Raw genomic sequence first — 13451 nt, 5'->3', positions numbered from 1 at the left:
ATATTGCCCAGGCTGGTCTCAAACTCCTGGGCTCAAGGGATCCTCCCGCATCAGCCTCCCAAAGTTTTGGGGTTACAGGCATGAGCCACTGTGCTTGGCTCTACCTGGGATTTTTTATTTTTTTGACAGACTCTCATCTGTCACCCAGGCTGGAGTACAGTGGCATAATATTGGCTCACTGCAACCTCCACCTCCTGGATTCAAGCGATTCTCCTGCTTCAGCCACTCTATCTGAGATTATGGGTGCGTGCCACCACGCCTAGCTAATTTTTGTATTTTTATAAGAGACAGGGTTTCACCACATTGACCAAACTCCTGACCACAAGCAGCCCTCTCTCCTTGGCCTCCTAAAGTCCTGGGATTACAGGCATGAGCCACTGCGCTCTGCCATGCCTGGGATTTTTAACCACTACACACCAATAATCTAATTGTAACAAAACTAACAGTATATTTCCGTTATATTATTATATTAAAATTATACCAAAAATCATGCTGACACTGACTGAACATTGACCTACATGCCAGCTACTGCCCCGAATGTTTTACAGAATTATCACTTTTAATGCGTTCAACAATCCGGTGAGGTAGGTTCTGTTATTATTACATGCCCCAATTTACAGACAAGTCATCTAAGGTACAAAGAACAAAGTAACTTCCCCGAGGTCACTTAGCTCGGAAAGGGCCGTGCAGTATGCTAGGATTCTAATCTAGCCCTTTCCAGAGTCTCCATCATTAACTGTAAGCGATGCTGCTATGATGCTGTATTTCTTCTATTAAAAAAAAAAAAAAAAAAAAATGGCTGGCGCGATGACTCATGCCTGTAATCCCAGCACTTTGGGAGGCCAAGACGGGCAGATCACTTGAAATCAGGAGTTTGAGACCAGCCTGACCAATATGGAGAAACCTTGTCTCTACTAAAAATATTAAAAATTAGCCAGGTGTGGTGTGTGCACCTGTAATCCCAGCTCCCTGGGAGGCTGAGGCAGGAGAATCACTTGAACCTGGGAGGCGGAGGTTGCAGTGAGCCAAGATTGCACCATTGCACTCCAGCCTGGGTGACAGAGCAAGATGCCATCTCATCTAAAAAAAAAAAAAAAAAAAAAATGTGTTGTGTAAACAACCTTAGTAACAAATCTCTGTCTCTCTTCCTCCTCCTCATCCCAAGAATGATCCAAACAGACCAATTTCCCCTACGCCTCTCTTCCTAAATGCCAGTCCCTCTCTCCCTGCCTGCTTGCAGCCACCTGTTTTTCATGAAGACGTCTGCAGGCTTCCAGGATGGACACATCTGGTATTCCATCTTCAGCCGCTGTGCTCGGAGCAGCTTCACCCGTGTCCAGAGGGTGTCCTGCTGCTTCTCCCTGCTACTGTGCACCATGCTGACCAGCATCATGTTCTGGGGGGTCCCCAAGGACCCAGCTGAGCAAAAGATGGACTTGGGTAATTCCCAGTGTCATGGAGGTCAGGGCTAGTGGCTGGTGGACCTGAGCCTTTACTGTTCCAGCAATGCCACTGCGATTCCAGAATCCCCAAGACCACCCTCTCCCAGTTCAGTGACCCACTAGCAGGACTCAGAGAACCCATTGTACTCATTGTTATGGTTTACTGCAGTGAAAGGATACAGCTGGGTGCAGTGGCTCACACCTGTAATCCCAGCACTCTGGGAGGCCAAGGCAGGTGGATCACCTGAGGTCAGGAGTTCGAGACCAACCTGGCCAACATGGTGAAACCCCATCTCTACTAGAAATACAAAATTATCCGGGTGTGATGGTGCACGCCGGTAGTTCCAGCTACTCAGGAGGCTGAGGCAGGAGAGTCTCTTGAAACCAGGATGCAGAGGTTGCAGTGAGCTGAGATCTCACCAGCTTGGACAAAAAAATGAAAAAAAAAAAAAAAAAGAAAAGGAAACAGGAGAGGAGAGGAGAGAAGAGGAGAGAGGGAGGAAGGGAGGGAAGGAGGAAACAGATTAAACCCAGCAAAAGGAAGAGACACATGGGGCAGGGGCCAGGAGAGAGCAGGCACAGAGCTTCCAGCGTCCTCTATCAGTGGAGTTGTGGATGGTGCTGGCTTCTCCTGAAGCCATGATGTGTGGCAGTTCACATGGCATATTGCCAAACAGGGGCACCCACTCCAGCCTTGTGATTCAGGTTTTTTTTTTTCGGAAAGAGTTTTGCTCTTGTCACCCAAGCTGGGGTGCAGTGGCACAATCTCAGCTCACTGCAACCTCCGACCTCCGCCTCCCGGGTTCAAGTTATTGTCCTGCCTCAGCCTCCCAAGTAGTTGGGATTACAGGTGCCTGCCACCATGTCAGGCTAATTTTTATATTTTTAGTAGAGACGAGGGTTCACCATATTGGCCAGGCTGGTCTCGAACTCTTGATCTCAAGTGATCTACCCACCTCGGCCTTCCAAAGTTCTTGGATTATAAGCATGAGCTGCCATGCCCGGCTGCTATTCGGAATTTTTACTGGGGCTCTGGCAGATAGGCATAGCTGACACCTCATAGCTGGCCTTTGCCTCCAGCCCCTCTAGAGGTCAAGCTGACCCCGTATGGTCTAGGCCTCTACCATAAATCTCATCATGAGCACAGACCATTTGGTGTGACCCAAGACCCCAGGTAAAAAAAGACTTTTTTTTTTTTTTTTTTTTTAAAGACAGAGTCTTGCTCTGTCACCAGGCACCAGGCTGGAATGCAGTGATGCAACCTCTGCCTCCCAGGCTCAAGCAATTCTCCTGCCTCAGCCTCCTGAGTAGCTGGGACTACAGGCGCGCACCACCACACCCAGCTGATTTTTGTATTTTTTTAGTAGAGAAGGGGTTTCACCATGTTGACCAGGATGGTCTCGATCTCTTGACCTCATGATCCACCCACCTCGGCCTCCCAAAGTTCTGGGATTACAGGCATGAGCCACCGCGCCTGGCCAACAAAGACATTCTTAGCAGGCAGGACCTTCCAAGGTCTGAACAGTGACCTCCCAGGCACTGGGCAGGGTTAACCCTTCGCTGCGCAGCCACATTCCACAAGGGACAGATGGGACTGGGCTCTGGGCGGTAGCCTCTCCTTTGACCCCTTCCTTCCCTTTCCCCAGGTAAGATTGAATTCACTTGGCAGGAGGTGATGATTGGCCTGGAGAGCTCTATCCTCATGTTCCCCATCAACCTCCTGATCGTTCAGATCTTTCAGAACACCCATCCCCGGGTCGCTAAGGAGCACAGCACTGAGAAACGGGACCGGGGGTCCCCCAGCCTGACTCCCTCACCACAGCCCATGGAGGACGGCCTTCTGACACCTGAGGCAGTGACCAAGGCAGGTCCTCAGCCTCAGCTTGCTAGCGTGGGGGGTGCTCTAGCCTCAGCGGAAGTAGGGGTGAGGCCCAGGGCTTGAGACTCAGCAGCCCTGTGTTGCCATGAAGCATGAGTTGCCAAAATTCATCAACTGAACACACACACACGGAACATGCATGCACTCATGCATTATACACACATGCACACACAAACACCACACACAGGTGCACATATGCATACATGCACACATAAACGCAGACACAGACACATACATACACATGTGCACACATGCATACACACACATACTTTTTGAGTACCTACTATGTGCAAAGTATTCTGCCTTCATTGTAGACTCCCAGGCTGGAAGCCCATGGAAGAGACGCCCTGCTCTGCATTCATGCATTCAGTAAGCTTTCAGTGAGCACCTACTGTGTGCCACACTTTTAGGAGTACAGCCTGGAACGAGTTCAAAGCCTAGAAGAGGGATTTAAGAGCTGAAAAATGGAAGCTCAGAGAGGTCAATATCGCATCTCAGTGGGCAGAGCAGGGGTCACTACACAGTTGCAGGGGCCAGGGCGTGTGCTTCTAACCCCTGTGCTGCCCCTCACCTGTGGCTCCTGGCCCCTTTCCCCACCAGGACGTGTCACGGATTGTCAGCTCCCTCTTCAAAGCCCTCAAGGTGCCATCTGCCGCCTCGGGCTGGGACTCAGTGAACTCGAGGGACATCAACAGTCTCCTGGCCTTGGTGGAAGAAGTCATTTGTCCACAGAACACATCAGGGCAGGTGTTCTGGGAGGAAGCCCAAAAGAGAGAGGACCTCGTAACACTCACTTTGGGGTCATCACAAATGAAAGGTAAGCCCTGGGCATGTCTGTGCCAAGAGAAGCTGCGTTCTGGAGCTGGGGTGGAGACACAGCAAAGGGCTACGTCAGCATCACTAGGGGAACAGGAAGTCATCCCCGGGTCTCCTTGCCAGCCTCTGCTTCGACTATTGGCTGTCCCCTCCCTCTGTATACCGCAGACACCTCCTGTCCCTACAATGCCAAGCTGTCCTCTTACTAACGGCCTTCACACAGGCTGATCCTTTAGTCTAGAATGTTCTTTCTCCTCTCTTCGCCAGGCCAATACCTACTGCAATTTTAGTTTTGGCTTAAGCATTTCTTCCTCAGGGGAGCAACCCAAGCCTGTAAGCTGCACTAGGGCCTCCGGCCATGTGCTCTTTAGCCCCCTAAGCTTCTTGCATTCAAACCGTTTGTGGCCAAATAATGAATCAAGTGAGAATTGTTTGACGTCTGCACCATCCTTCCTGGAATGTGAGCTCCGTGAGGTGGGAGCCATGCATCTGTCTCATCTCCACACGTCTGGGTCCTGGCTCTGCCACTAGCCTGCTCTGTGTTTGTGGACAGGTGACCTCAGTTCTCGATGCCTCAGTGCCTTCTTCTGTAGAGTGCTGGGGTGCAAAGCTGAACCATATCCGTGCCTGAATGTGTGGGGCAAGACGCAAGAGCACGGTCACGGCGGCAAAAACCATTAAAGAACACTGAATCGCAGACAGGAAAAGTTACTCCTTTCTCTATTTGTTTTCAATCCCCCTAATTAAGTCAAGGGCTGGGAGTGCTGGCTCAGGCCTCTAATCCCAGCACTTTAGGAGGCTGAGGCGGGAGGATTGCTTGAGGCCAGGAGTTTGAGACCAACCTGGGTAACATAGGGAGACCCTGTCTCTAAAAAATAATTAAAAATTGAGTGTTAGATAGGCAAAGCCCTAGCTCTAAAAGAAAAGGGAAAAAGTCTCAGTTTGGTGTGACCGTGTCTTTAATGCCTCTCTAACACTCCTTAATCTGTTTGGCAGAGATAACTGGTCTCAGATTCAGAGCTTTTTACAACAAGCTCTCTCTAGAACCCAGTAACATTGTGTTGTTTTCATTAAACAAATGTATGCACGGCAGATGATTCTGGTTTCAACTAGTCTCCTGGTTCCCTTGTTGCCCCTTTGCTGTCCATCTTCCCATTTAGAGCAGTGCCATCCAATAGAACTTTCTGCCGTGATGGAAATGTTCTCTAGAACATAGTGGATAGCCGTGTGGGTTTAGAATGCTACCATTTTTAGTACATGAGGGCGACCACTATCTAAACCTTGTTTAGAACACAAAAGTGTGGTTAATAGAATGAGCAATTGGAATTCATCACTCTTGGCCCCACCCCTGATAGAGTGACGGGTACCTCTAGTCCCAGCTACTCGAGAGGCTGAGGCAGAATTGCTTCAACACGGGAGGTGTAGGCAGCAGTGAGCTGAGATTGCATCAAGGCACCCCAGCCTGGGTGACAGAGCAAGACTCGGTCTCAAAAAAAAAAAGAAAAGAATTTGCCCCAGAGAGCTGGCTTTTGGCTGCTTATGGAGGTCATCCCTGCAGGACTCTGCTTCCACTAGATACTTGACCTTGAGTATGGGGGTTTTGGCATTCACAGCTGGACATACTGGACTTTAAGAATGTGAACTCTGTACTCAGTCAGTACCTTGGGATCTCCCAGCTGCAGTAGCAGTGGTGCAACTTTAAACAAGTAGCTCAACCTCTCTGAGACTTAGTTTCCTCCCTTAGAGAATAGGAGGGTTCTAGCCAGCAGCGGTGGCTCCGCCTGTAATCCCAGCAGTTTGGCAGGCCAAGGTGGGTGGATCATAAGATCAATAGATCGAGACCATCCTGGCCAACATGGTGAAACACTGCCTCTACTAAAAATACAAAAATTAGGTGGGTGCAGTGGTGCCCACCTGTAGTCCCAGCTATACAGGAGGCTGAGGCAGGAGAATCATTTGAACCCGGAAAGTGGAGGTTGCAGTGAACCAAGATCATGCCACTGCACTCCAGCCTGGTGACAGAGTAAGACTCCATCTCAAAAAAGGATTCCAAAAATAGGGGTGTTGGCTGGGAGCGGTGGCTCATACCTGTAATCTCAGCACTTTGAGAGATGGAGGTGGGCAGATCCCCTGAGGTCAGGAGTTCAAGACTAGTCTGGTCAACATAAGGAAACCCCATTTCTACTAAAACTACAAAAATTATCTGGGCATGGTGGCACACGCCTGTACTCCCAGCTACTTGGGAGGCTGATGCAGGAGAATCACTTTAATCTGGGAGGTGGAGGTTGCAGTGAACTGAGATTGCATCACTGCATGCCAGCCTGGGTCACAAAGCGAGACTCCCATCTCAAAAAAAAAGGAAAAAAGGGGTGTTAAAAATTGGCCAGGCTTGGTGGCACATGGCTGTAATTCCAGCTACTTGGGAGGCTGAGCCTGGGAGGCGGAGGTTGCACTGAGCCAAGGTTGCACCACTGCATTCCAACCTGGGTGACACAGTGAGACCGTGTCTCAAAATAAAATAAAATAGCCAGGCGCGGTGGCTCAAGCCTGTAATCCCAGCACTTTGGGAGGCCGAGGCGGGTGGATCACGAGGCCAAGAGATCAAGACCATCCTGGTCAACATGGTGAAACCCCGTCTCTACTAAAAATACAAAAAATTAGCTGGTCATGGTGGCGCGTGCCTGTAATCCCAGCTACTCAGGAGGCTGAGGCAGGAGAATTGCCTGAACCCAGGAGGCGGAGGTTGCGGTGAGCCGAGATTGCGCCATTGCACTCCAGCCTGGGTAACAAGAGCGAAACTCCGTCTCAAAAAAATAAAATAAAATAGGGGTATTGATCCACCTAGCTCCTTGGCTTACTGTGAGGGCTGAATAAGATCATAAGATATGGAAACTACTTAGATCCCAGCCTGACACAAAGCAGGTATTCAGTAAGAGGTGTTATGATTGGCAGTGATGGTATCTTCCAGAAACATTAGCAGAAGCCTTGCAAAATTAAGTGTATTGACTTGGAATCTTCAGCTGAGGCTTCAGTGAGGGAGCCCTAGATGAGGAGGGTAAGGGAGGAGGCTCTGAGCCAGAATAAGGTAGGAGCTGACCTCACCGTAGCCATTTACCCAGCATCCCAGCCTCGCCTGAGTCAGTGCTGGAGATGCATACACCAGGCTGTAACCAAAATGCAAGTTTAGTTGCTGGCCAGTTGCAGAGTCCAATTAATCAGAGTGAAATCTAATATTTTAAAAGTGACTTTTTTTGGGTGAAGGCACAACATTGAAGGTGTAAATGAGAAAAAAAGAAAAAAAAAAGTGACTTTTTTAGCTGGGCATGGTGGCAGGTGCCTGCAGTCCCAGCTACTTGGGAAGCTGAGGTGGGAAGATCACTTGAGCCCAGGAGACAGAGGTGGCCGTGAGCCAACATCACACCACTGCACTCCAGCCTGGGGGACAGAGTTAGACCCTGTCTCAAAAAAAAAAAAAAAAAAAAAAAAAGAGAGAGAGAGAAAAGTGACTTTGTATTCCAAAGCTAGCTTAGTGGAAGAAGTACAGGCTTCCTGACTTAAGGGTATTACTTCGCCTCTGAGGCAGAAACCAGGGATTTTATTTTATTTAATTAATTAATTTATTTTTTTTTTTTTGAGACAGAGTTTCGCTCTTGTTACCCAGGCTGGAGTGCAATGGCACCATCTCGGCTCACCGTAACCTCCGCTTCCTGGGTTCAGGCAATTCTCCTGCCTCAGCCTCCTGAGTAGCTGGGATTATAGGCACACGCCACCATGCCCAGCTAATGAAACCAGGGATTTTAAAAGGAGATTTGGCATACATGGCAGGCAGGGGAGGAAGCAAGCTGGCGGGGTCCACGTAACGCACTTTAGTGAATTAGAATAATCTACCAGGCAGTCCAGCTGGCACCTTCCTGGACAGAGCTAGGTTGTAAAAGTGGCTGAAACTCTCAAGACGGGAGAGTTTGGTTGGGGGCATACTTTGGGATGCAGAGACTGTTGTCTCTCTAGGCAATCCCCAGGTGGGAGCGTGTGCTGCTCCAGAGATGCTAAGCACAGTTAGGTAAGCTTACCCGGTAGGTGAAGGGAAAATACAAGATCGTACCTGCAGTTTTTGTTGTTTTGAGGTGGAGTCTCACTCCATCATTTTGATCATTTTGAAGCTGTGTGGCCTCATCTTGTCATTGGCTCCACTTTCATACATTTGAGATGTTTAATAATGTTTTGGAAGCTAAAAACACAAGATTAAGAATTGCACTATATTGGCGGGGCGTGGTGGCTCATGCCTGTGATCCCAGCACTTAGGGAGGCTGAGGCGGGCGGATCCCCTGATGTCCGGAGTTCAAGACCAGCCTAGCCAACATGGTGAAAACTGGTCTCTACTAAAAATACAAAGAAAAAACAAATAGCCGGGCGTGGTGGCACGTGCCTGTAATCCCAGTTACTTGGGAGGCGGAGGCAGGAGAATCACTTGAACCTGGGAGGCAGAGGTTGCAGTGAGCCGAGATCATGCCACTCCACTCCAGCCTGGGTGACAAGAGCAAAACTTGGTCTTGAGGAAAAAAAAGGATTACACTGCTTTGGCACTAGACAAAACAGGGCTTAAATTCAAATCTTACCACATTATTTACTTTAAAATACTCTGGGCCAGCATTGTGCAGGGGGAGTAGGCATGGTGGCTCACTCCTGTAATCCCAGTACTTTGGGAGGCCGAGGCAGTTGGATCACCTGAGGTTAAGTTCAAAACCAACCTGGCTAACATAGCGAAACCCCATCTCTACTAAAAGTACAAAAATTAGCCGGGTATGGTGGTGTGCACTTGTATTCCCAGCTACTGGAGAGGCTGAGGCAAGAGAATTGCTTGAACCCAGGTAATGGAGATTGCAGTGAGCTAACACCAGTGCACTCCAGGCTGGGGGACAGAGCAAGACTACATCGCAAAAAAAAAAAAAAAAATCTCCAGGGGAAGAAAATGGATGAGACGAGATTGGCCAAATGTTGGTAATTATTGTAGCTGGGGTAATGAGTATGGGGCTCTCCTGTTTTCTTCATGTGTAAGGAAATTTTAAGAGTGTCCCTGATAAAAATCTAAGAGAAACAACAAATCCTAACTGGCTGTGTGACCCTAAAACCTTACTCCCTCTTTTGGGCTTGGCACATAGCAACTATTTGATACTCAAAAGCTGCCTCTATTACTGTTGTGTTTTGTGGGGGAGGTTTTGTTTGTTTTGTTTTAGAGTCTGGGTCTTGCTTTGTCATCACAGCCTTACTGCAGCCTTAACCTCCTGGGCTCCAGCGATCCTCCTGCCTCAGCCTCCCCGGTAGCTGAGACCACAAGGCACATGTTGCCACACCTGGTGTTTCTATTGCAGCTGGTTTGCTCTGTGATTTAGCATCAGCTGATCAGTTTCTCTCTTGTCCTCCAGAGAACATGCAGTGCCCCAAGCCCAAGGTGGCTCTGAGTGGCCCCTGGAAAGACAGTGCCTACAGGCAGTGCCTGTACCTTCAGCTGGAACACATGGAGCAAGAGCTGCGGATAATGGGGCCCCGAGGCTTCCCCCAGCACCACAGCCATGCCCTGGCTCTCAGGCAGCTGCAGACCCTGAAGGGTTGCCTGGCTGTACAGCCGGGCACCTGGGCCCCTGCACATGCCAGGTAATCCACTTCGCTGGGTGCTAAGTGGGCGCCTGCCTGCCCCCGCCTGGGGCCCTCTGGAAACGGCATTCTCAACAATCTTGGAAGAATATTCACCCAGATCTCTCTGGGCAGAAATCATACAGGATTCCTGCACACATTCAGGGAGACCGGGTTTGAACAGGGCGGGAAGGCGCTCAGGGCCTTTGTTCTGCGTTTCACAGTCACTAGTGTTCATGTGGGCAGTCTCTCATCAGTGTACTGCACTGTTCAACCGGCTCCTCAACTTCTCAGGCTTAGTTTCCTCATCTGTAAAAGAGGAATGATAACACCTGTCTCTTGATTCAAACTTAAAATAAAATGCAGTTTTTAAGATAACAAGCAAACTTTGAATAGAGACTACCAAGACCAGCTGTGCCGTGGAGACCCGCACCCAAGCGGCGCCGAAGGCATTAAAAAGCAGACACCCGGCCTTCAGCCTGGAAAGCCGTCGGCCCCTGAGGCTCTCAGCTCCATAGCCTGCTGGCCCAGGAAAGAAAAAAAAAAAAAAAAAAAAAAAAAAAAAAAAGCAGACACCCAGATAGAACAACAAAGTGGGACTATCCGGAAATCAGCAGCTTTCCGAGCCGAGAGCCCGAGGGGCCTGATGGCATTCCGGCTGAGAGCTTTAAGCAGATGCTGACCCGTCTAGTTATTCTCTCTGAACAGGTGATTATTATTAACAAACAGGTGTTGTGTGTTCTCTCGTACAACCAAGATAAACTAGGTAGGCAGCTGGTGCCTGCTTACCACTGATTAAGGACAAACCAGAAAGTATTCTCCACGAGGGAGCCACGGCGGCAGGGCCACGTAGCCCGTGCTCAAAGAATTGTTTTAACCGGTGTATGATATACTGTTTTGCTACTTTAGAATGCCCCAAGCAGTTTCCCACTTTGGAGTCAGCTAGGTTTTCTTTGCCATCGTTCTTCTTAGCAAACAATAGAGTTTTATCATACACTCAGCTGTTTCTCAGCAACAGACAGGTTGCTAGATGACATTTAAAAATTAGTGTTGATTTTGTTGTATAAAAACAACATCGTAATTCAGTAAGAAAATGGCTTTTTTTGGCCGGGCGTGGTGGCTCACGCCTGTAATCCCAGCACTTTGGGAGGCCGAGGCGGGTGGATCACGAGGTCAAGAGATCGAGACCATCCTGGTCAACATGGTGAAACCCCGTCTCTACTAAAAATACAAAACATTAGCTGGGCATGGTGGCGCATGCCTGTAATCCCAGCTACTCAGGAGGCTGAGGCAGGAGAATTGCCTGAACCCAGGAGGCGGAGGTTGCGGTGAGCCGACATCGCGCCATGGCACTCCAGCCTGGGTAACAAGAGTGAAACTCCGTCTCAAAAAAAAAAAACAAAAAACAAACAAACAAAAAAAGAAAATGGCTTTTTTTTTTTTTGAGACAGTCTTGCTCTGTCACCTAGGCTGGAGTGCAAGGGTGTGATCTCGGCTCACTGCAACCTGTGCCTCCCGGGTTCAAGCTATTCTCTTGCCTCAGCGTCCTGAGTAGCTCGGATTACAGACGCACACCACGACGGCCGGCTAAATGTTGTATTTTTAGCAGAGATGGGTTTTTTTTTTTTTTTTACGGAGTTTCCGCTCTTGTTACCCAGGCTGGAGTGCAATGGCGCGATCTCGGCTCACCACAACCTCCGCCTCCTGGGTTCAGGCAATTCTCTTGCCTCAGCCTCCTGAGTAGCTGGGATTACAGGCACGTGCCACCATGCCCAGCTAACTTTTTGTATTTTTAGTAGAGACGGGGTTTCACCATGTTGACCAGGATGGTCTCGATCTCTTGGCCTCGTGATCCACCCGCCTTGGCCTCCCAAAGTGCTGGGATTACAGGCTTGAGCCACCGCACTCGGCCTCAGAGATGGGGTTTTACCACGTTGGCGAAGCTGGTCTGGAACTCCTGACCTCAAGTGATCTGTCCGAGTCAGCCTCCCAACATGCTGGGATTACAGGCAACAGCCACTGTGCCTGACTGAGAAATTATCATTACAAAAAACATAAGGCTAGGTTAAAAATACAAAAATTAACTGGGTGTAGTGGGCACCTGTAATCCCAACGATTCAGGAGGCTGAGGCAGGCGAATCGCTTGAACCTGGGAGGTGGGGGTTGCAGTGAGCCGAGATCGAGCCATTGCACTGGGTGACAGAGCAAGATCTGTCTCAAATAAATAAGTACATCAATAATAAAAACTTAAAACATGGGCATGGAGGTCATGACAAATCAAAATCAAATGAAAAAAAACTTCAAACAAAATTACATGTTATCTACTCAGGCTTGCCCTAAGCAGTCACAGAGCAAATCGGGGTATAGTGGTTAGAGCGGGGACTTGCCCCTGCTCTGCACTGAATAAATGTAACTGCTTTTACTCCATAGCCCTTTGAGACAGGTATAGATTACAGAGAAGGAAGCAGAGGGTCTGAGAGGTCCAGGAGCTTTGCCAAGGTCATGCAGATGGTGGGGTAGAGTGGGGTTTGACCTTGAGCTGGTTTGGGGGAGTGGTCATCCTAACTATGTCCATCCACCTCCTTTGCAGCGCTTTTCGGGCGAGCAAGCCCCCTCAAGGCCTTCCCTGGTGGTGCATCCTGGTGGGATGGCTCCTGGTGGCGGCCACCAGTGGTGTGGCGGCCTTCTTCACCATGCTCTACGGCCTGCAGTACGGGCGGGCGAGCTCCATCAGGTGGCTCATCTCCATGGCCGTCTCCTTCATGGAAAGCGTGTTCGTCACCCAGCCTCTAAAGGTCAGGACTCTGTCCCAGGTGCCTGCCGTCCTCCCCTCCACCCATCCCTTCCCTCCTGCCAGTAGCTTGTTGCTGGGCTTCCATTCCTTTATTTATACATTCAACAAATGAACCTGGAGCATCCCCTCTCTGCAGACCAAGGGATGGGAAAAATAATGACGAGAATTCCTATCATGGCCCAAGTAAGTGCACACTCACTCTGTAGCAGGTGTGGTGTTTTACTGGGAAGCTAGTGCTGTATTCCATAATCACGACCGCCCTTAGGAGTGTCACCTCCCTTTCACAGGTGAGAAAACTTGAGGTTAAGGAATTACAGGCCGGGCGAGGTGGCTCACGCCTATAATCCCAGCACTTTGGAAGTCTGAGGCAAGTGGATCATTTGAGATCAGGGGTTCGAGACCAGCCTGGCAAAAATGGTGAAGGCCCATCTCTATTAAAAATACAAAAAAGTCAGGCGCAGTGGCTCATGCCTGTAATCCCAATACTTTGGGAGGCCAAGGCGGGTAGATCACGAGGTCAGGAGTTCAAGACCAGCCTAGCGCATATGGTGAAACCCCATCTCTAATAAAAGTACAAAAATTAGCCAGGCATAGTGGCACGTGCCTATAATCTCAGCTACTGGAGAGGCTGAGGCAGGAGAATTGCTTGAACCTGGGAGGTGGAGGTTGCAGTGAGCTAAGATTGCACCAATGCACTCTAGCCCAGTCAGTGCAGCAAGACTCCATCTCAAAAAAAAAAAAAAAAAAAAAAAAAAGACTTAGCCAGGTATGGTGGCAGGTGCTTGTAGTCCCAGGTACTCAGGAGGTGCAGGCAGAAGAATCGCTTACACCCAGCAGATGGAGGTTGCACTGAGCTGAGATCTCACCACTGCACGCTAGACAACACAGT

The 13451-nt window shown here is 49.4% G+C and overlaps 1 protein-coding gene across 1 annotated transcript in view; it reads left to right on the top strand.

Moving 5' to 3' along the window:
• Positions 1-13451, top strand: part of PKD1L2 (polycystin 1 like 2) — a 104040-nt gene that overhangs the window by 66671 nt on the left and 23918 nt on the right. Inside the window, exons 28-32 of the mRNA XM_032284533.1 lie at positions 1241-1440; positions 3089-3306; positions 3922-4138; positions 9561-9789; positions 12359-12563. Coding sequence (XP_032140424.1) covers positions 1241-1440; positions 3089-3306; positions 3922-4138; positions 9561-9789; positions 12359-12563 — 1069 coding nt within the window. The remainder of the gene's footprint in view (positions 1-1240; positions 1441-3088; positions 3307-3921; positions 4139-9560; positions 9790-12358; positions 12564-13451) is intronic.

This window comes from Sapajus apella, unplaced genomic scaffold, assembly GCF_009761245.1.
Source record: "Sapajus apella isolate SASKATOON/1434 unplaced genomic scaffold, GSC_monkey_1.0 scaffold15, whole genome shotgun sequence".
In the NCBI taxonomy this organism is placed as follows: domain Eukaryota; kingdom Metazoa; phylum Chordata; class Mammalia; order Primates; family Cebidae; genus Sapajus; species Sapajus apella.
Note: the sequence above shows the minus strand (reverse complement) of the source record. Positions and strands in the feature narration are given on the sequence as shown.